Here is a 24,765-nt window from a genome sequence, read left to right on the forward strand (position 1 = left end):
TGTGTGGCGCATTTGTATTCGGTGCCCTTTGTGTTCAAATAAAATAACAATCAAATAAAATTTTCGCACTTAATAATCACTACCTTGGAAAACAACTACTGAGCCACCCAACAACGACTATTTTATAGACTAATTACAAAATAGAGAAAAAAAATTACAGAAAATAAACACCTTGAATGTAATATTTTCCGGTAACTTGAATTTTGTTAAATGCACCCTCCTAAATAACTGAAAAAATTAGACATTACAAGTTTATTCAAATAACCTAATGAGCAAATAGGAAGATACAGGAAATGGAATCAAGATGAAGAAGACATTTTTTTTATAAACTTAGAACAAGGAAAGCATAAAAGAAGAGATATTACATTTCTATACACCAAAAACAATGAAGTGATAATGATGACGAAATTACTTAACTTAAATCCCCGCGAACTTAATGAATGGTGAAAACGATACTGGAATAGGATTTGAATAAGTTTTACAATACTGTCAGTATTAATGTCTGACATGATAACGTCATGCAAAAGTAACAGTAAAAACACAAAAAATGTTGAAAATGTCCTATTATGGAAATGAAGTAATGGGACGATCTATTCTGAATTCAATGTGCACTTGACGATGAAGTAACAATACCAGGATTTGGAAGATCAGTTTCTGTAGTCGAATTGGTTGTGACGGCATGAGATTTCTTTTTTAAATTTGAAGAAACAGGATGTAGACCATTTTGTGAATGTAAACCCACATTAAAATCAAACCAAGGATGACGACCGAAACGACGAAGTTCAGTTAACGACAAAAATTTACGTCGAGAACGTCTGAGGTAAAATAAAACAGCAAAAGAAATTTCTTGTAAATTAACCCAGGAAAATGACATTTTAACAAAAGAATAAAAAATAAGAAACCAATAGGGATTAATTCAATTGTAAAGGATGAAAATGAAGAAAAAGTAGACCTTTTCAGGCTAATATTCAACAAGACATAAATTTGCATTAATGAAACAATCTCACATGAGAATATGATACAGAAGCTCTTTCAAGTCAGTATCTTCGATTTGAAATTCGTTATTTCTGTTTGCAATACATTCCTCCTACTTATTTGTTCTTGGAGAGTTACAACAGACAACAGTGAAGAACTCGAACGCAATGACGTGAAAATTCTTGCATTACAAACTTTATGATAAAACTTTAGCAGTTTTGATGATAAGTGTCTCTCAATAATTCTATTTCAAATAACGGTGAAATCTTGTTTAACAGATATGCTGTAGCTGTAAGCACATGAGATATATGAAACTTAGCTTACTGACTAAATATAGGTTTGTGTACACCGCTTCGAGCCTTGTTTCTGCCTTCATTAAGAGGTTAAAGGTAATTCTAAAACGAAGAGCAGCAAACAAGAGATTTTTTAAGGACGGTGGTTTATTTTTAACGGTTAAGTTAACTTAGATATCAGCTAGAGTTTGAGAAATGGTAGCAATCCCATCAAATTAGTTTCGATTGTTGATTAGTCCATAGGAAAAGAAGGAATTTATATATGATAAGCACAAAGAACTAGTTTGACTAAAATAGTGTTTAAATTATAAGCCTCAACAGTCCTTTAACACTTAATTAGGACACATGAAGAGGAACCAGGCTAGTTTCAGACTTAAACGTGGATATGTAGACCAAATAGTCTGTAGTGTCGGTTACTATGTTAAGCCCACATAACTTATTCTAGCTTCTGAACAGGCCGATCTATTCATTCTTCTTGTGTCACGTTTTGACTTTGTTAATTATTCACTTTTCAACCTTGACTGTTTTTATATGAACATATGTGTGTGTATATCTTATCCTAGTCATAACGTCTATAGTTTATTTTTGTGTGACTATTAATATTGATTAACGCTTGATTAAATCGAGTTGGCTCACATGCCTTCTACAACGCGCGTCATTTCGCTTCGCTTTCTTCTATTCGCTTCATCCGTCTCATTTTCTGCCCAGATAAGTGAGTGTACAAAATATATGTATTCAAACATCCATTCTCGTATTTGACTTATTTAATTCCGTTATTCACTAACGAGATTTAAGTTGATGATCATGTAAGAGGATAGACGATATGTATATTTCATCAACCATTCATACGATCTACTCGGAATCAGACTTCGGGCCACAAGTTTCTGGACATTCACTAGTTACAAATTAACTTGAGAAACACTATAAGCCCATGATTATTACATATTTCTTAAATCAAGTGAAAACTATACATATACATTCATTGTAATTAGCAGATGGATACATTCTCTATTACATGTAGGTAGTCCCGAAAATTAACGTACTAATGAACTGAAACCATCAATCCAGCTCAGTTCACAAACCGTTTCTAATTCCGTTTGTTTCGTTGTCTTTAGCCTATCGTTTGCTGAATTTATGTGAAGTTTGAGCTTTAAAGACGATGCATTTCTGTACTATCACTTTTCTCAGTTAGGATATTCCATCTTTTATGGATCAGTGCACTTTAATGAGTTAATACTACCAGAAACATTGAAAGATAAATCTGTTAACATAGCTTGCAAGAGAAACAACGAAATTTAGTAAGTTATTTACAACTAACATAGGGTACGTCACCCTAATCATATGAGATACAACGATTTGAACATACGGTGTGGTACTTAAGTATACCTTACAAAGTTCCTTATATTTCCTAAGTGTGTAAAAAGATAGTTGGTATTTTTATGTCTATCAAAGATGCTACTGATATCTAGACTTAGTCTGAAGAGGGAATACGTGAAATATTAAGCATCAAAGCATACAGTTCGAAATGGATACTTACTTAATCAGTTGAGTGGCTCGGTACATCAAAGTTGACGCACCATCTACATCAGACCCAACAGTAAAACGACGTTTTGGACCCAAATTTATGCACCCATGATTGTTTGACATGACTTCAATGTTCGATTCATCATCAGGAATTGTCGCGTTAGGGTTCTTATTAGAAATACAGTCGGCATCTATTAATTATAAGTGAAATTGTAGCTTACACATCAAAACCATTAGACAAATTTCAAACAGATGTGTTACGGATTAGATGAACTTGCCTAAAAGCCAATGCGAAAAACGCTGATAAGCTAAAAGTCGAAAATGTTATCAAGTGCAATTAGTCGTTAAATTTACTTTGGAAACATGGAACAGCATCCAGAATTCCGCGTTAAATATAATTAAAAATAATACTCAGTGAAAGTGACATGAGTGCAGTGTGGTTAAAAAGTGAAAATCTAATGGTCAAAAAGTTGTGTTTCAGCACAACATATATAAATAAGATATTATTGCTGCTACCTTGACGTGGTGGTCGGGCTTGCTTATCGTGATGAACCAATCGAGCTATACTGGCTGGAATAATCGTTCCTCAATGTCCTACCATACCAGACAGGTCGGTTGAGGAGTAATAAGACTAAAAGCAGCAAACCCAAGATCCAAGGGCGAAGTCGTACTGTTGACTGTACAGCGGTGTGACGGCAGTAAGGCGTTCCCTTCAGACAGTCAGCATAACAGCGATACTGCCTTTCTATAAGGAGGGGTGTGTTTAGAAAAGTTTGACCGTAAGAATCCACACAGCGCCTTATCCCATGGATATCCGTCTCCGACGGTAAGGTCTCAACAAGTACGGAGCTAACACGAAACTTACTCACAAAAAGGTCTCGTGTGACCGACCTCAAGCAGTTGTCTCTTGGGTAGTGTGGTCACGCTCTCAGGTCACTAAGACCACCTTTAATCGAATTTCGTTTTCAGGTACCTTCAGAAGAGTTCTTCCACGGTGTGGTCAGCCGGGAAGTGACAACCGCTGTCATACCTCTAATAGCAGTCAAGATCACTGTATTCATCATTAATCTACCTTAATAATTATTAATTGCTGCTCTCTAAATATCGTATTATCACATAATCGTATTCTGTAAATTTTGTCCTTTTGTTTTATTCAAACTACCACGTACTATTTATTCCTTTTTTACTTTCTATGTTATTTTCTCACATCATTATTTCTACTGGTCAATAATCTGAGTTGCGCCAACATAAATTTGGTGACTGTGTGCTTATTAAAACTCCACCTCGAGTCACTCCGGGGGCTACTGCCGGTCCCAAGCCCGGATAAAGGAGGGTTGGGCATGGGGTTGGTGACCCCATCCCGTAGAAAACTAACTCGCTAAAAAGCGCTAACCACGAAAAATTATTCAAACCATTTAAACTCTGCCCTGGGAGTCAGGTCTTCATTTAGAAGAGTTATGACGCCTCATAATGAAAGACTTGTTCCTTCGGAAATCTCATGGACCAAGGGTCATCAAAGCCTCATTCAAAACAAAGAAAGAGGGCATTTCAATGAACATCATCCAATGCTATGCGCCTACCAACGACTACAATGAAGAAGCAAAAGATCAATTCTACGATAGGCTGCAGTCAATCGTCGAGAAGTGCCCAACAAAGGACCTGACCATTCTGATGGGAGATTTAAATGCCAAGGTTGGAATAGACAACACCGGATACAAAGACATCATGGGACGACACGGACTGGGAGAAACGAACGAAAATGACTGCAGCTCAGATGAAGTGAAAGATGAATTTTACAAAAAGCTATCTGAACTTCTTCAGAAAGCTAAACGTTCAGACATAGTACTCGTAGCAGGTGACTTTAATGCCCAGATAGGTAGTTTAAACCAAACAGAAAGGCATTTAGGTGGGTATTTTAGTATTCTGGCACAGCGAACAGATAATGGTGATCGTCTGCTGCAACTGTGCTCAGACAATCATTCATTTTTAGCAAACACAAATTTTAAGCATAAGGAGAGACAACGTCTAACATGGCAACCCCCTACACCAAACCAACGATGGACTCAAATAGACCATATTGCCATCAGTCATCGTTAGAGAGGGTCGGTAGAAGATTGTCGCTCATTCTGGAGTACCTGCTTGGACTCCGACCATGCCCTAATACGGGCACGCATCTGCTTGCGCCTCACTGGACGCAAAAAGGCACACCAAAAAGACCCATTAGAACTGAATTGAGTAACGAGAAAACCAAAAGTAGGTTCCAGGAACAACTGAGGTCACACTTAGGTAGTTCTGAAAACGAGGTTGACCCAGATGTTGCTTGGAAAGATATACGGACAGATGTGGAAACGGCAGTGACTTCTATTGATGAGTTAAACCACAGGGTTACAAAGAACCAATGGATTTCTACTAAGTCTATTGCACAAATGGATTCTCTCAAACTCGTCCCATCAGGCTCTGAACACGATGAAGAGCGACAACAAATCAGATCTAGGTTAAGCAAAAGTCTAAGGAACGACCGTGAGCAGTGGTGGGCAACGAAAGCAAAAGAGATGGAAAACGCGGCGGCTGTAGGTATCACCAGACAACTTTTCAGACCAATAAAAGAAACTGGAATTAAGAAGTCAAGTGTGAGACCATCTCGGAAAATGTCGACACTCTTATCTGCTTCCGGTCTAGATGTTTAGAACGATGCGTGGAACACTTTAAGGAGCAGTTCAGCTACTCTACAACTACCCTCCATTCCCAGACAGTGTGAATTAAACATTGAAGTAGGTCCCCTGACTCTAGCAGAAGTTCAAAAGGCTATAGTTAATCTGAAACGAGGAAGAGCAGCTGGTCCAGATGGATTGGCTCCAGAGGTCTTTAAGGATGGCGGTCCAATTTTAGCGATTAAGTTGACTAATATTTTAGCTAAGATCTGGGAGTTGGACGTTATCCTATCTGACTCGTCATAATCACTGATTGTCCCCAGTATATAAGAAAGGGTCAAAATCATCCTGTGATATCCATTGAGGGATTAATTTGACTAATATAGCATCTAAAATACTAGCCTCGATAATTATCAAACGCCTAACTAAGACTCGTGAACTGCAAACACGAGAAAATCAAGCTGGCTTCAGACCTGGTCGTGGCTGCATCGACCACATATTCGCCATTCGTCAGGTTTTAAAACACAGGCATACTGATCGGCGTCCGATAATGATAGTTTTTTCTTGACTTGAAAGCAGCATTTGACTCGGTAGACTGAGAGGTTCTGTGGCAGTGTCTGTCATTGAAAGGCGTACCTCAGAAGTACATAAACCGTGTGAGAGCTCTTTACTCGAACACTACTAGTCGAGTCAGAGCTTATGGCGAACTGTCATCTGCTTTTGCAACTTCAAGTGGTGTCCGTCAAGGTTGTCCACTATCTCCATATTTGTTTAACTTCATCATCGACCTGCTGGTAGAAAAAAACGCTCTCGTTGTCGCTGACGGACTGCCCTCTTGTATCAATCTTTATGTGTTCAAATAAATAAATATTCATTTGATTTCCTGTTCAGTAATTTACGCTGAAATACTTTCAGATTTACATTGTTCATTCGTGATGGTAAAGAGTTGTTACTGCTTTACTCTACCAATGTATTAGGAAATTATGTAGGTTTTAATGCCAATTATATGCTTCACACAGTGATAAGTTTTCTTGAAGTAACAAATCTAAATTGTCACAGCACATAGTACTGAATGTTTCCAAAGTTTTATTTGTATGGTTTAAGGAGAATGAAATTAGATGTTTTGTTTAATGGCCGTAATTGATTAACCGATTTAGGTCTTCATTCTAAATTTGATTTTATATAGAAAGCATCAAACAATTTTCTACTAGTTCGATTGTCATCTCATCTACTAAGCTTTGAACAACAAGATATTGTTTTATGTACTGCTAGGTAATTTTTAGTGTAGTTCATAAAATTGGTAGTAACTTTTAACAGACGACGTGTTAAAACCATTACTTCCTATGTAATTCTACTCAATTGCTTTCAGTGAAACATTAATTGTTCATGCATAATTAATTTAACGGTGTCTAGATATTTTTTTGATAGTGAAAAGTTTTCTTAAATGTAGTAACATGATTTGATGACACAATCACTTTCATAGATTACGTAATTTGTATAGATTAACCAAAGTCAATGTAAAATATTCAGTAAGCAAACTTACTTACTTACTTACGGCTGTTACTCCTAATGGAGCATAGGCCGCCGACCAGCATTCCCCAACCCACTCTGTCCTGGCCCTTCTTTTTTAGTTCAATCCAATTGTTGTTCATTCTTATGTCTATCTCCATTTCTCGGCGTAATGTGTTCTTTGGTCTTCCTCTCCTCCTTCGGCCTTGAGGATTCCATATGAGAGCTTGCCTTGTGACGCAGTTGGGTGCTTTCCTCAATGTGTGTGTGTCCTATCCACTTCATATCCGCTTCTTCCTGATTTCTTCCTCCGCTGGAATGTGGTTTGTTCTCTCCCATAATGGGTTGTTGCTGACCGTGTCTGACCAACGGGTCCAAAGTATTTTGCGTAGACAACTGTTAATAAACACCTGTATCTTCTGGATGATGGCTTTTGTAGTTCTCCAGGTTTCTGCCCCATACAATAGAACTGTCTTGACATTTGTATTGAAAATCCTGACCTTGGTGTTGTTTGACAGTTGTTTTGAGTTCCAGATGTCCTTCAGTCAGTCAGTCAGTCAGTAACAACGTAGAACTTCGTACGTACGTACATCAGTTCAAGTTACCATACCATATTAGCACAGAGACACGATTGTCTATTCAAATCCCATAGTGGTAGAGGTAGTAAAAGTTTAAGCCGTCATTGGAAAGATCAGGGTTTGAAGATGTTATTCAAGGAGTATAATCCAGTGAAATAAATTTGGAAAGAGAAAAAAGGGACATGAAGAATTCAGAAGATTAGAATTTGGGAGAACACAAAGCGTGGATGCACCTGCGCCATTGCAAACGATTTTGAGCCATGTCATTCAGGGTCTCTAACCATCGGTTGCTATCATCTCGCGGTCCCCAACCAGGTAGTCTACACCTACCAACATGACTCAGTTCACTTGTCAGTGACTTCATGGACTTGTGCCATGTTTTGGTCTGGCCGCCCCTAGCTTTCTTCCAACCTACTCCTATACCACTGAACATCGCATGTCGAGGCAGTCGGTCGTTGGGCATACGTAACACATGTCCCAGCCATCTCAACTGATGAAGTTTCACTACTTCATCAATTGATTTGCCATCCTTACCTAGTATCCGTTTCCTAACAACTGTGTTACTTACTCGATGGTCCCAGGATATACGAGCAATGTTTCGAAGACACCTATGATCAAATACTAGTAGCCTACGGATATCCTCTACTCTTGCCGACCATGTTTCACTGCCATAAAGTAGGACGGGACGAACTGCTGCGCAGTAAACACGTTCTTTGGTTGATAGACGGATATCTCGCCTACGCCATAAATGACGCAAGTTAGCAAGAGCTAGTCGAGCCTTCTGTATCCGTGCTGAGATTTCGTCACACACCAGACCACAAGGGCTGATGAGACTTCCAAGATAAGTGGAGCGGTCGACACGCTCAACTACTTCACTCTATCATTAGTTCAGGTGTCGATGCAACCCAATCCTGAAGCAACATTTTGCGTTTCGAGGGAGAGAATCACATCCCGAACATGCTTGCATTGTTGCTTAGAGTGGTTAGAAGACTGCATTTTGTCAGCGTCTTCACCAAATAGAACTATGTCATCGGCATATTCCAAGTCAACAAGTGAATCTCCTGGTAGAAGTTTAACCCCTGGAAATTTAGATGAGGAAAGTGTTATCTCTAAAAGTACGTCAATAACAAAGTTAAACGAGAATGGAGATAATGGGCAGCCCTGATGAACACCACTTGAGGTAATCAATTCTGATGTCAGTTCGCCATAAGCTCTCACTCTACCAGTTGTGTCCGAGTAGAGAGCCTTTACAAGGTTAATGTACTTTGGTACTCCTTTCAATGACAAACACTGCCATAGAACCTCACGATCAACAGAGTCGACTGCTGCTTTAAGGTCGAGAAATGTCCTTCTGTTGTAAATATACTGCTCTCGCTTTACCGATCCGCGCTTTCATATCTGCATCAGATCCACCATGTTCACCAATGATGCTGCCCAAATATGTAAAGGTTTTTACATCTTCCAAATCTTCTCCGTCAATTGTGATTGGGTTGGTGCATGCTGTGTTGTATCGGAGAATCTTGCTTTCCCCTTGTGTATGTTGAGACCTATTGCTGCTGAGGCTGCTGCTACACTGGTCGTTTTCTCCTGCATTTGTTGTTGCGATTGCGATAGGAGGGCCAGATCATCTGCGAAGTCTAGATCATCCAACTGCATCTTAGATGTCCATTGTATCCCGCGCTTCCCTTCAGATGTTGACGTCTTCATGATCCAGTCGATCACCAGGAGAAAGAGAAAGGGTGAGAGTAGGCAACCTTGCCTAACACCGGTCTTCACTTCGAACGACTTTGTCAACTGTCCTCCATGCACAATTTTGCAGTGTAATCCATCATATGAGTTCTGTATGATATTGACTATCTTCTGAGGCACGCCGTAGTGTCGAAGAAGCTTCTATAGTGTTGTTCTGTCCACGCTATCAAATGCTTTCTCGTAGCCAATGAAGTTGATGTAGAGTGATGAATTCCATTCAATTGATTGTTCCACAATGATCCGTGATTGCCTCTTTTATCCCTTTCCAGTTGCTCTCCATTGAGTAGATCATGAAAGGCCTGGAACTTATTGCTGAGGACTATCTTGAATTTATGGATTTTTTCAGTATCACGGAGAAAAGCCGTACTAAACTTTTGTGATGTCCGCCCCGTTGTCCAGTGCTTCTTGAGTTTCAATTTCATCTTGGCGACCAACAAGTGATGATCTGATGCTATATCAGCTTCTCTCCTGGTTCCCACGTCGTCCATCGTCCTCCTGAAGTTTTTGTGGATGAAGATGTGGTCGATTTGGTTTTGCGTGGTGTGATCCGGTGAAGTCCATGTGGTTTTATGAATGCGTTTATGTGGGGATATAGTGCCGCCTATGACCAGTTTATTAAAGGCACATAGGTTTGCTAATCTCTCATCATTTTCGTTCGTTTCTCCCAGTCCGTGTCGTCCCATGATGTCTTTGTATCCGGTGTTGTCTATTCCAACCTTGGCATTTAAATCTCCCATCAGAATGGTCAGGTCCTTTATTGGGCACTTCTCGACGATTGACTGCAGCCTATCGTAGAATTGATCTTTTGCTTCTTCATTGTAGTCGTTGGTAGGCGCATAGCATTGGATGATGTTCATTGAAATGCCCTCTTTCTTTGTTTTGAATGAGGCTTTGATGACCCTTGGTCCATGAGATTTCCGAAGGAACAAGTCTTTCATTATGAGGCGTCATAACTCTTCTAAATGAAGACCTGACTCCCAGGGCAGAGTTTAAATGGTTTGAATAATTTTTCGTGGTTAGCGCTTTTTAGCGAGTTAGTTTTCTACGGGATGGGGTCACCAACCCCATGCCCAACCCTCCTTTATCCGGGCTTGGGACCGGCAGTAGCCCCCGGAGTGACTCGAGGTGGAGTTTTAATAAGCACACAGTCACCAAATTTATGTTGGCGCAACTCAGATTATTGACCAGTAGAAATAATGATGTGAGAAAATAACATAGAAAGTAAAAAAGGAATAAATAGTACGTGGTAGTTTGAATAAAACAAAAGGACAAAATTTACAGAATACGATTATGTGATAATACGATATTTAGAGAGCAGCAATTAATAATTATTAAGGTAGATTAATGATGAATACAGTGATCTTGACTGCTATTAGAGGTATGACAGCGGTTGTCACTTCCCGGCTGACCACACCGTGGAAGAACTCTTCTGAAGGTACCTGAAAACGAAATTCGATTAAAGGTGGTCTTAGTGACCTGAGAGCGTGACCACACTACCCAAGAGACAACTGCTTGAGGTCGGTCACACGAGACCTTTTTGTGAGTAAGTTTCGTGTTAGCTCCGTACTTGTTGAGACCTTACCGTCGGAGACGGATATCCATGGGATAAGGCGCTGTGTGGATTCTTACGGTCAAACTTTTCTAAACACACCCCTCCTTATAGAAAGGCAGTATCGCTGTTATGCTGACTGTCTGAAGGGAACGCCTTACTGCCGTCACACCGCTGTACAGTCAACAGTACGACTTCGCCCTTGGATCTTGGGTTTGCTGCTTTTAGTCTTATTACTCCTCAACCGACCTGTCTGGTATGGTAGGACATTGAGGAACGATTATTCCAGCCAGTATAGCTCGATTGGTTCATCACGATAAGCAAGCCCGACCACCACGTCAAGGTAGCAACAACGGTTGGGTACAAGGGGACACCAAATACACAAGCAACACATAATAACGAGGCCAATAGCAGGTATCATTGATTTATGTGATGGCTGTGATACTGCCTGGGTGCCCAGACCGAAGCAGGATTTGTGAGCTCTATGCTATGCTTTCAAAATGTTTGCGTCATCTAATAGTATTGTACTTGCTCTTACAAAGGTATAACTCTATTGTTATTATTTATTTGACTAAACAATAGATTTATACATTTGTAAGAGCAAGTACAACACTATTAGATGAAGCACACATTCTGAAAGCATAGCATAGAGCTCACAAATCCTATATTTCGCATAAAGAATAAATAAAAATTCGAGTCAATAAAAGTATTCTGTAGGTTTTAATGTAACTAGTTAGTGAACCAATACTTATGTCAAAATGTTCCCAATAAGTTCAATGAATTCATACAACAAATTCCACGTAAAATTGTCCTCATGAAACTAGTTTAATGTGAGGAAGGTAACAATGGCAAGAGTAAAAAGAGAGGGAAACTATGATGATATATATTATATATTTCAAAAAAACAACTTACTGCGAAGAAAGACAATGAATTTTCAAGAAAAAAGATTAAACGAATAAAATCACCTGAATGCTCATCACTGTTAGGCATCGAACCAGCATCCTTGAGACTTCCGGAATCACATGTAGTGACCAAACCGTTTACAGCTAAGTCGAGAGCAGTATCTGAAGGGGCATATTTTGGGCTTAATTTCACACATAAAAAGAAATATTCAAAGAACCAAAGGAAAATTAGAAGTGAAAAAAATAAAAACTAAAAATAATTAATCCTAGCAATATTGATTTTACAAGTTGTTTGGTGAATCTAACAATAATGTTCCGAAATAACCAAGAAATCAGGCAACCAATCAAAACATTTTACAGAGGATATCTTAGGTAGTGCTGGTCTAAACAAAATTCTTGAGAACGATATTTCCTAACGAGCGGAAATCTTGAAATAACAACCATTTTAAAAATTTAGATTTCCCACTAACGTTTTCACATATGCATAGAAATATTACTGTATTGAGGCAACGCCTGATAAAGGTCCAAATGAAAACAGTATTGTTCACCTATATGTGTCCGTTCTAACATCTATTTCATCTATAAATAACCAATACTAACAAGTTCCAGGATGTTTGATTTAACTGGGAAGTAATTCTCAATATATATATTATTCAAAAGCAAATAAGATTTGAGCGCAAAAATTGTTTTCAATAACTACATCATACAGCTCTACAGTTATAAACACATAATTATTGTGACATTTTACAAAGGTCAAAATATATTATAATTATAAAGCATTTGATTGTCTTAAACCTGATCATTATTTAGCATTTATAAGTGTAAAACTGTATAAGAATTTATGGGGGTGGGAAATACTTAACAAATTCTTTTATAATCTAGGTGCACTGGTAAATTAGGGACTATTGTGAAACATTTTGCAATAACGAAATTTTTCCGCTACGTCAACAGAATATGAGCTAAAATGAAGATCCCTCTTATCAACGAGTACCTTATTACTAGAACCCGTTTAACGAAGCCTGAGTTTTTCTTATAGAAACTATGATTTGTAGTAAATTTCCTCAGTGTGAACATAGTTTTAGAGATAATGACAAAACAACTTTAAACTTCTGATATCGGAAGTACATAAAGAATTTATCGTCAATTTGAATAAAATGACGCCTGCAAGTTAATGATATAAGTACAGCTAAACAATAGTGCGGAACGACATCATATAGTACAATTTACTTGTTCTCATTATGTGATCGTTTCGGTAGACAATCCACAACGTTAAAAAAACAACAATAGTTAGTTTATCACTCTTGCAATTTATACAACGAAAATATGTATCTTTATCAAATAATGGATAGGTGAAAAGATAACAGATTAGATTTCCATCATGCTGGTTGTAAAAATATTTTAGGAAATATTTCCGGATTTACTGTTATATCATAACTCGAAAATGGTGATACTAATAGTAACTGCCCTAAACAGTGATGAACTGAAGTTATCGTATAAGAATTAAACACTGAAACATTACATAAACTAATTGTCTCCCAACCTTCATTGATGATAATGTCGTTAGTTGACATACTCTCTCAAATAAAACCGAGACTGACGAACATGGTAGGTTTCATGTGCTCTCTAGGTCTCCCATCACTAAGAATAATTACCCACCTTCAGATGCAAAATGAGTTATGTGGTATCCACCAAATTAAACATTAACTCAAAGATCTATTTTTAACGATTAAACCAGACCACATTATTTTTTTAAAAAAATATACCAAACGAATTTCTAAATAAAATTTTATGATTAACTACTATGATTTTAAGACAAAAACTATCAGTCGAATAAAGTCAAGAACTTATAATACCATTGGTATTGAGGTTAGGAATATCTGTTGAGTTGCACCTTAAATCACATAATAAAATATGTAAACAGAGCAATAAGTGAGAATAAAAAGAAAATGCTCCATCATAAAATAAACGTGGAAAACATGTAGGTCCTGACTAAAAATAAGAGCCCCACAAACTATTTGATTACAGAATGAGATCTTGACCCTTAAGATACATCTAGAACGAGGCTGTAGAGAACATAATATGAAGTATGAACTATATTTCAGTGAGTAGATAAAATAGAATGTAGTTTGTAAGCCTTTAAAAATTAAAGCCATTTCACCATTGAATAATAAAGGTTTGAATATGAGTCAAGACTTAATCTTCATAAGTCTAAAACGCTAACAATCTTTGCAATTTCCCCATATTTTGTCTGGAGTAAAATAAGACACCTTTCAAGTTGACACAATTATACTCAATCTTTTTTAAAACATAAATCCACAGTCCTACTACGGTTTTCCTCTTAGTAATTGTCATTAAACATCCACCCAGTTCTTCCCATATTTTATCACACAGTTAGAGTAGATAACATGTAGTGAAGGAGAGCAAAGTAAATTCAACTTGACTACATCAGGTACTTATCTTTGTACACAAGTTTGTGATGTTTCTGTTCATAACTATCGACAGCAGTTGGACAGTGAGGAATATTATATCATAAATTATAAATGCTTATTTAGACAACGATATGCACTGACAAACTAGAATCCTGATTTTCTACTTATATCCAAAGGTGAAACTAGAAAGGCTTTGTGGATTTTAGAAATAGCTGTACACCATTTTGACTAATTGAAAGAGAAAATTTTACTTCAGTAATTAGTAGACGATTCTTTCTCAGATATCAGTAAACTACGCAGTTCGAGTTGACTTCACTTGATAAACATAAAGGTTCAGGTAAACTATGTCGCCAAAGTTGTCTCTCAGACTAATTAAAGAGAATATTGTAGAAAAGAGTATAATAAATCGCCAATATATGACCTGAATATTTGAAGGGAAGTAAATAAATTTTATCCGCATAAATACCTGTCTCATAAAGAATGCATCGACACCTTAATCAAAAATAGTGACATCAGCAACAGACCAAAATTGACATCTTACTTTTTCACGATTCGTCCGTAATAGGAATTCTTCGCACGAAGTAACACACATGAGGACAAAAATCTATGACAACCTTTCAGAACATATGCAAATGAACATAAAGAAAAACGCTGTTGTCCCCCTCCCCCACCTTCTAAAGGAAAACATTATAAATCTAATACTCCTTATGATACATCTCTAAAAGGTAATCATCTACAATAACGGGCTGTCGTAAAACATTTAATTAAGGAGTATGATTAATGGTAAAAATAAGAAGTCGATAGCAGATCCCACAACCACTAGTGTAAACATTTTGAACTCTAGAACAACATATATAAGCGAACAATATTGTTTTCGATTAGATCCTCATCAGACTTTAATATACAGTAATATTTATATGCATATACGTAATTATTAAACCAATCAATTTCGAAATCTGTAACACTATATCTAATGACTGTCTGAACTACGGATTATAAGCTACAAATACGCGCGTTCTATTTTTGACAACTCAGAACAAACTCTCATACTTTACCAACATATTAAAGGCCAATCCTATCATCCGATTCACAGAACACCAAGTTCTGCAAACGTCTTTCGGATACATATATCGCAAAGTTTGATATATAACCAAATAATTGGGTACAAGTTTATTTGCTAGCGTGAGATACAAAACGCTTGAAGGATAACTCGAATACTAAATTACTCAAACCAAGTGAAACGAGTTTGAAAGTATCGATATGATTTTATTGGTACAAAAGGGCACCGAATACAAACGCGCCACACAAGTCACTTGATTTGTGTGTGGGTTGTGATACTGCCCTGGTGCCCAGATCGGAGCAGGTGGTTTTCTTAGGTCACTCCAGCCTTTGATCTAAAAGTTTAATCCACAAGAGAGTGGAGAAACGTCAGGAGATGCAGTCACATGGTAACCGGTGACCAACAATTGGTTCACGTTCTATTTGTTACTTCAGAATACCAGAGCCCATGTGCACCAGTGTTTTGGAATCAGGGTTTTCCAACTCTCCTAGATGGATCCTCCATATCCACCAACCCGGTTAAAGCGCCGGACATTCGCTTCCCGTCTTCTCAATTTCGTAAACAACACCCCCGCCGCGAGAAGGCAGTGAGTAGGACTTCCCTGGCAGTGGCTGTATACGCGTGGCCATGTGAGAGCATTTCGAGAGGGAGAGCTAACTTCCCCCACCCTCGGCCGTACCAGGGCATTTGGGGGCTGAACTGTCCAAGCTACACAACCGCTAGTCGGGAAATTAAATTGTTTGTGAGAGCATAAACAATCAAGCTCTTTATATAGATGCAAAGTAAGCCTATATGCACACCTTACCATTAAATACACTTAAGATGAATATGATCAGAAAGGAATCAATTTAACAGAATGACAGTTTATTCACATGTTGAATCACTTAATTGTAGCTTCAGTTTAACCGGATTGATCTGATCATTCATAAACTACTGAGTCAGATAAGCCATGTTTAGTGTTACAAAATCTCTAATTAGTGTGAACATTTTATTTTATTTATTTATTTAAGCATTGATACAAGGAGGCACCAAATAGATACGCGCCACATAAATCATTCGATTTGTGTGAGGGCTGGGATACTGCCTGGGTGCCCATACCGAAGCAGGTAGTTTTCTTAGGGGCCACACCCAAAGCCTAAAGGTCTGAACCACAAGGCAGTGGAGTAGTGTGAACAAATACAACATAACTAAGTAAACGATTTCGAATTAAAACGTCGATAATGCCACTACAAAAATAAAAACAAATTCTGAAGACCAGTGAACCAAAACTACAGAGTTTGCCACAATGTATTCGGAAAAACAAAACTCTGATATACACTAGAACAAAAATAAAGGGGAAAATAATGAAAATTGAAAGGAAATATTCACAACTGCAATGTAAATTCCCAGAATGAAAGAAAACCTGACATGCATTCTCCTTACTTTTCTATAATCATAGATAAGGGTTCACCAGCCAAAGCTGTTTCTACTCCATTGGATGAACTACATTTTGTTTTATGCAATCGTGAGACCAAAGAATGTAAGGCAACTCCACGGGATTTGCATTTGCTTACCGCAGATATATTTCGAAATCGCTTTGTAAGTTTATGAGATTCAGCCGGAGTAAGTTTAGTTAACAACGGGAGAGTGTCTTTATGGAAACCAGTTAAAAATGTGAGGCGTTTGAATGGTTGACGAGCTCGGCGTCGAGGACTTGAAGTCACACACAGCCGACGAGCGATTCGAAGAGTGACACTAGCGACAAAATGAAAGCTGACGCTGGTACGAACTTTAGATGCTAGCATATATGCATTAGAATTATTAACTCCTAAGTCGTTCGACTTTGTAGAGTGGTCAGTCGAAACAGTGGGTGAGTTCTTACGAGCTTGGAGTTCAGTAATGGAAATATTAGTTTTCGAGACACTCATGGTTTTGGAATCTGAGCTGGAAGCGCATGTTGGATTGGAAGAAATTGGTTCGGAAACTTTATCTGGAAAACAAATACAACAAACGTAGATCGTCAATATAATAAGACAGGTAATTAATGAATATTTGATTAATCATACTATATTTCACTGGCTAAACAACGTAGTGGTCAAACTTCAACAGTATCGAATAAATATCTATATTTAGAAGTATTGTTTGACAAACTGATACTTGAGACACATATTTTTAACTAATAGCTAAATTCATTATTCTGGTCACTATATTACAACCAGATACTAGAGTCGAAGAAACGACTTCATCTATAATAAAGTTTGGTAACTTGTATGTATGTGTGCCAGGTCCCACATTACTTGTGATAACGATATAAAAAATCTATAAACAACCATCACACTATTAAGAACAAAAGGTGGTCTCGGGAATTTTATTTACTGACTAATTGACTAGATACCGATTCGTGTACCTGGTTTTGAACCATACTCTAAGTATCTCAATGATACAAAAATGCGACAAGAGCAGAAAACCTAAAATAAACCTGTAGCTTCTTCGATACTAGAAGCTACTCCACTGAAAAATAGGTTAAATGATAAACAAAATTTTTACGAGCTGTATACACTACCATACAAGTAGAATTCCAGTAATATAGCATAAAAAGTACCATGATCACAAATGAAATTATTCCTTATTTTTCCCAAATCTTAAACACAGTAGCATTCTGTAATTCATATTTCCCGTGAAATGAGAAGCTTTTTCGACTAATTTCCTTATTTTTAGTGTACACAACTCCAAGTATCAGTACCTTTCTTAATTCGTTTTACCACTACTTATTTACTTTCTTCTTGTGTTGTAACATGGACCAAAAAACACCTGTGCTAGTGTCACAAAATAAATGAACTTAAATAATGCATGTATTAAAAAGTGCTGGAATAAGCTAATGAATCTCACCCAAAAGTGATGTGGATTTTAAGTCTCCATATCGCTTCCAGTAATTCCAACAATCAACGCAAACTTTTAAAGGAGAATGAGATGGACCAAGAGCATACCACAGAGTTGATGTAAGATTAGGACAACCCTCGCATCCAGATGCTGAGCTACTAGAATCAGTTGTAACTGGATAAAGAACAGCCGGGTTCGGCTTGTTGTAATTTGGAATGTATACTTGCTTTAGATGATGTTCTGCTTCAATAGCCTTCATACGTTTTTGCTGAACATAATGATCTGTAGTTTTCCACATGTAGTAGAATTCCACAAGGCTCTAAAAGTATAAAAAATCAATAATACAAACTAAATACGTTACACCAAAACACAACTACAGATAAACATTTGGAAATATGTAGTTTGAAGGATAACCGCAAACTGAAGACTGGAGTTATAAAGTTAGTTCAATGTTTGAAATAAATATCGAACCTACAGAAATGTAGGGTACAGATGCACTATTTCTAACTTATTCTAAGATCGACTTACATAGTATGAAGTAAAACATAGGATTTCAGCAATTCAGTTGACCTTGATTTCTGTTTTACTGGTTGATTTTGTTTAAGAAAGTTTACCAGTATGCAAAACTAACAAGTATGGTAATAATCCAATTATTCGGAAAAAAATTGTAAAAATTACCGGTGTATTTTCATTGGGACGATACTGAATTAACAAGAGTAAACTATATCAGGATGGATCGAAACCCCAAAAAATGCAAAATACAAGCTGTTAGCACATGCTAGGCAGGTGTATATCTTTTTAGTGACAATGTCAGTAAAAAGTAAAATACTGAAAACAAAGCTTCCAGATACTTGAGCTTGATTCTATATTAGATATATGGAAAAACGAATGATACGTCTGGTCACTATAGTATACGAAGAAAAGAGGTGACTAGTGAAATATAATATTAGTATGAAACATCAACCACATTACTTTTGGGTACTTCCACGGAAGGAAGTCATTTTGTATTTCATAAAAACACTTCCCATATTTTTCTAACGCTTCTTCAAAAAGATTGCCTTCGCTTGCTGACCACTGCTCCATTTCATCCAACTTTAAGATCGGTTGTCCATGAGGAGCTAACATTTGAAGTGCTTGCGAGATATTATAATTAGCAGAATGTAAAGTATCTAAAGCAAACTGGTGTGTGGTATCTCTGGCCGCTGCAGCTGCAGACATTGTAAGGTTTGGCTGACGGAGAATATGTGGTGGATAAAAAGATCTGCCCAATGTAGCAAGAGATCTAATTAAGAGGAGATATGAGTCTAGATCTGAAGGAGTTAAATTGTTGTCTGGTCGCCACAGCAGCTGTTCATGTGTAGATTCGTCGGTAGAATCTAAAATTAATATAAAAATAAGACAATAAATCAAAAATAGCACACTAAGTAAGAGCTACAGTATAAAATTAGTTATTTTTACAATCCACTATCTACCCTAATCAAACTGTAATATTGAGAACTTATTTTAGTTGTTAGACTTGTCACTAACGCATTAGTAGGAATTCATCAGATATTCTAAACGAAGTTCCCCTTGTCAAGGAAGGGTTTATTAGTTAACAAGAACATTGAAGATATCATAACGAAGGCTTACATTCTAGGAGAGGATGGTAAGGCTCAATCTCTGCTTGATATTGAGGACCTTCCCGAATAGATCCTTGGTCAGCTTGGAGAGTTTTTTGCAACGGATCATACACTAATTGAAAGAAAAAAGTGTCATCTTTCGTCAGGTAGATATGATAAGGTTCCGTTTCGGTATGTAGAGTAACTATGCATTTTCCACGAATATGTGTTGCTGGAAGTGTTTCCAGATGTCGGGAAAGGAACAATTCACGATGATGTATCTTCTGAATAAGTAAAAGAAAAAGACCATTACCTGGTGCAGTATATCCGGTTGAGTATCATCACCGCAAGTTCCTAACTCTTCTGTGATAGTATGTCACATTAGACTACAACTTACTTTGATGTTTGTCGGCCAGCTGTATCAAGTTCGGTGATAAGTCTCGTCGCCTATAGAAACATACTACTTTGGCCTCTACTGCGCCAGTGGGAGTCTAACTTATTCGATTCCAAATAAAAAACAAACCTTATTCAATTCTTCGATTTTTCTGATGTGATATGGTGATGCCGCAGCAACTTCGAAGTAGACAAAATCTGAAAACAAAAGTAATGGTTTTTTATATTTATCCGGCAAGAATTAAAATCAACTTTTTACCGTAGAAACGAAATAGAAAAACATCAAAACTCAAAAATAGATAATACTTTCGTTACAAAATAGTAATCAAAGGAAGACCCATCGGTTTTTCATGACAATTAGCGACAGTAATTGACATGCAACTGCTCTATGAAGTGAGCAATTAGGTCACGTGTCCATTAAAAAGCAACTAGCGTTTTTAGACCGAGTATTCTAGGACATGATTAAATCGGAAATTGAGAAACCTCGAAACGACGCAAAGATAAAACCAAAAAATGAATCATTACAATAGTGAATATGAAGTGCATGGGTACTGATATGTTCAAAGTAGTACGACCAACGTCGTGAATGTTTACCCGGAATGCAAATCATACACCAAACATTACGTCGAAATATCTTCACAGCCTTATTCATTATGCCTAGAGATCACACTATCAGACATAATAGTGAAACCTGGGTAATAGTATAAAAGCAGTGGTGACCTGTATTGAATCCAGAACGTATTTCATTGTATTTAGTAATCGTCCGATGTATGTACACGGAAGTCGGTCTTACTCTACAAATTCACGTTCAATTCCAAAATGGACATTTTCACATCCAAAGCTGTTATGGCGAGTACTAAAAAAACATTCATACCAGCATGCTAACCTGATGAGTCTGAAATAGGAAACGCACCCAGGACTTCATTATCAACTTTATATCTACGTACAGTCCTTACGCCCTAAAATGCCAAGGTGGGGACTTACGCTTCTCCCCTCGAAATGCTTCCATATGGCCATGCATTAACAACCGCTGACAAGAAATTTCTACTCACTGCCTTCTTGAGGCAGGGGTGTTGTTTACGGAATTGAGAGGACGAAAAGTGGAAGTCGAGCGCTTTAACCAGGCTGATGGATGGGGAGGATCCATCCAGGGGAGTTGGAAAACCCTGATTCCAAACCAATCGTTCACATAAGCTCCGGTATCCTGAAGTAACAAATAGTATATGGACCTATGGGTCACCGACTACCATGGGACTGAATCTCCTAACATTGATCCACTGTCTTGTGGATTAAACCCTCAGGTCAAAGGCTAGAGTGGCTTCGTAGGAAAACCACCTGCTTCGATATGAGCTCCTAGGCAGTAGTTCAGCCCTCACACAAATCGAATGAAGTGTGGTGCATACATATTTAGTGTCTCCCTGTACCAATGTTCGTGTTCAAATAAATATGGAAACATCAATCCGTCTAATCCCACATAAATCATGACGAAATGCAAGCTTTAGTAAAAATCATTTTGCTGTACCCAAAACTATGGTCTTAAATGATCTTCCTCATTTACAGAAACGCAGAAAAATTGATACTGGTTTCTGGGTAGCAATAACGTTGCTGGAGGTAAAACATCACAGCTAATTCACACAGCTAAACTCAAAGTCAAGATGCATTATTGTCACATTACTATGTAAATGATTAGATTTAAAAGCATCGTAAAAACAAGTTTCACGACGGCAAAGAACACATCACAAAAACTTAATTCATGACCAAATTACAAGGTATGACGCATTCAAAAAAATTAACTGGGCTGCTGCAAAAGACCAGAATATTCCTGTGGATGTGATCTTCATAGATCTAAGTAAGGCCTTTGATAAAGTCTCCCACTCTGGTCTTAAATTCAAACTGGAACGTTTTGAAATCCATTATACAGTCGTAGATTGGATAAGTAACCCTCTCCATGACAGGAGACAAAGGGTAAGGGTCGATGGGGCTTTCTCCTCGTGGGTACCTGTAAAAAGTGGAGTTCCCCAAGGCACAATTCTCGGTCCTCTTCTCTTTTTACTTTATGTAAATGAATTACCAACCGTACCAAAATCATTCCTTCTACTCTTCGCTGATGACATAAAAAGCTGGAGACCCATAAACAGTATATCGTACAGAATAGTATTACAGGATGATCTTAGATCATTGGTGGCATGGTTGGACAGATGGTCACTAGAAGTAAATCCTAATAAGAGTGTAGTGATGCAGCTAAATAACTCTGATAAATCGTATGACTATACACTACGTGGATTCGCGCTACCCAAAGCAAGAAACTATAAAGATTTAGGAGTCATATTAAGCAATGATCTCAAAACGACTAGTCACTGTAAGGCTACTGCTGCAAAAGGCTATAAGGTATTATGGTCAATTCGTAGGTCTTTTCAGTATTTAGATGATGAAATGTTTGGATTACTATACCCGATTTATGTGCGACCACATTTAGAATACGGGATTCAAGCAGCGTATCCTTGTTTCAAGTATGAGGCAGAGATGCTGGTAAGAGCCCAACAACGAGGTACTAAGATGGTCAAAGGTCTATCTGACCCTATCTTATGAAGACAGACTGAGACACCTCAACTTAATTCCGTTATCTTACCGTAGAGTACGGGGTGATTTAATATTGGTTTATCGTATACTGAACGATGACCTTGGTATTAACATGTCTTATCTTTTACTTCCGTCCAGGACTGATCATTTGATAGGACATTCGAAGAAAGTTCAAAAGCCGAGATCAAATCATTTACGTTTGGAGTTTCGTTTCTCGCACCGAGTAGTGAATTATTGGAATTCTCCACCGGAACACGTAGTATCAGCACCTGTTGATATATTCAAAACGAGATTGGACCTCCACAGTATTACAAACTGCAAGGATTAATATAGGTCGACAGACCTATCCTTATTACTGAAGACTGAACTTAACTACCTCTATCCTATGGTCAGGTGATAAAGGATTTCAAAAAACCGAATTTCTAAGGGTTTCAATACTACTGATTAAAAAGTGAGGGATGTTTAAACTTTAATTAACCCATTTTTCACACACGTATGAGCCACACTTGAAGTGAAAGGGTCAATGATACAACCTCGTTGTTCAAAACACAAGTGGAGCGGGTTTTTACATGGGCCCTAGAAACTGAGTCGAACAGAACCGCTAAAATAGTTATAATACTTAAAATAGTTTTGATTCAAGAACTGTAACTTTCGAACCTTAAGTTGATAAGACATGGTTGTAAACCTCTATTAAATATGTGTCCAAACATATTAGTGGGTTCAAAATACTCCAAGTTTAAAATAATCACAGAAACCAAACCGAGTGTAGGAGGAACAATCAGACTTTAAGTTGAGGTTGTTAATTAGTAGTCTGTACAATTGAGCTTATAATACAACCCCTCATAAAATTTCAAGTAAAAACATTGTCAGCGGATACAAAATTGGGAAACTAATATATTTATATTTAATTTAACATCCGAAACCGCTGATAAGAACATTGGTCACTGATATCCATACTAACTGGGCTTAGATGAGATATTAAGCATAAGGCAATTAACTTAGAAATGGTAATGGTGAGAATTTCATTTTGAGCAACTTAGCGCCTGCTATCAAGGATCGAACTACATCTCTCTAAATAGATGGACGTGAGATGGAGCTCTACACGAATTAACAACTAAACCAAATATGTTTACAAACCAGAAAGTTCCCTTCCATCTACAATCCTAGAACTATAAGACAGCATACTTCTAAGACAAGTGAGTGTTAACAAGTCATTAATGAACAGGAGGAATAAAGTGTGTCAATAAAATACTAATCAACATACCCCCAACTCTGTACATATTATTAGATGTCATAGTTGGGAATCACTACAGGGAAATGCAAAAATCAGGTGTCAAGGCCATCCATCAGCTGCCATTTGATTCCGCCGGCTGAACTAACCGGAAGCTCTTAAACACTGTCACAGTGAATACTCACTCGACTTTATAATAAGCTGATTCTTAGCCATCATTATGGCAGAAGTTTTTCAAAAGTTCAAAATCCGGTTGTTTTAACCAGGAAAGAATGTTAGAAATTGCATCACGAGTCTTGATAGTTCTTACACAGTATATCTAACTAAGTATTATCTTGTAGCGGTAAATAGATCCCCGAAATCAATAGCTCTGGAAGCGTTCGACATTTGATGCTGACCACATTAGTTTAAATGGACTGACCTAACTGAAGGCGCTCGGTCATGGATCCTCACTAGATCACGAGTGGGAACGTCGTGTTCAACTTCTCCTGCAACTGCTAGCCAGGTTAGATCAGTCACTTCTCGTTATATTGATAACCTATCAAATATATCTTCGAACCTCTTCGCTTGTGACTTATGATTTCACTGGGTGGGCACGATTCAATTATAGAAAGTGTTATTGGTTAAAGTGCTGTCAAATTACAAACATCTGTGGCATTTTCAATCCCAGTAGGCCACAAACTTATATAGTTCTTCGAATTGGCTTAGAAACAAGTGCAACATTCCTTAAGAACACTGAAATAGGCTACTGATTTTATGATTAGCGTTCTTCCCCAACAGTCTGCTTTTCTCCCGACCCATACTGTCAGAAGGTTTTCAGCTTCACTTAACTATCACGTACCGATTATGGTGGTCACGTTTCTGTTACAGCAATCATTCGATCTC

The 24,765-nt window shown here is 37.6% G+C and overlaps 1 protein-coding gene across 3 annotated transcripts; it reads right to left on the reverse strand.

The window, feature by feature from the left end:
• Window positions 1-82: 82 nt before the first annotated feature.
• On the reverse strand, window positions 83-24,012 carry MTA2_1 (Metastasis-associated protein mta2). Of its 3 annotated transcripts, none has more exons than XM_051209535.1 (11): window positions 23,914-24,012; window positions 20,200-20,267; window positions 20,074-20,167; window positions 19,990-20,036; window positions 19,708-19,957; window positions 19,051-19,454; window positions 18,088-18,397; window positions 16,642-17,188; window positions 11,794-11,912; window positions 2,806-3,070; window positions 83-815 (listed from the first exon to the last, which is right to left on the reverse strand). In XM_051209535.1, the coding sequence occupies exons 1-10, from the start codon at window positions 23,942-23,944 to the stop codon at window positions 3,057-3,059; spliced, it is 1,884 nt and encodes a 627-aa protein (XP_051074989.1). In that variant the 5' UTR covers window positions 23,945-24,012; the 3' UTR covers window positions 83-815; window positions 2,806-3,056. The 3 variants fall into 3 exon arrangements, with proteins under 3 accessions (XP_051074989.1, XP_051074988.1, XP_051074990.1); XM_051209534.1 differs by having other exon boundaries at window positions 2,806-2,983; window positions 19,990-20,039; XM_051209536.1 differs by having other exon boundaries at window positions 165-815; window positions 2,806-2,983; window positions 19,708-20,039; window positions 20,074-20,267.
• Between the last annotated feature and the right edge of the window lie 753 nt (window positions 24,013-24,765).

Source organism: Schistosoma haematobium, chromosome 1 (genome assembly GCF_000699445.3).
Source record: "Schistosoma haematobium chromosome 1, whole genome shotgun sequence".
Taxonomy (NCBI): domain Eukaryota; kingdom Metazoa; phylum Platyhelminthes; class Trematoda; order Strigeidida; family Schistosomatidae; genus Schistosoma; species Schistosoma haematobium.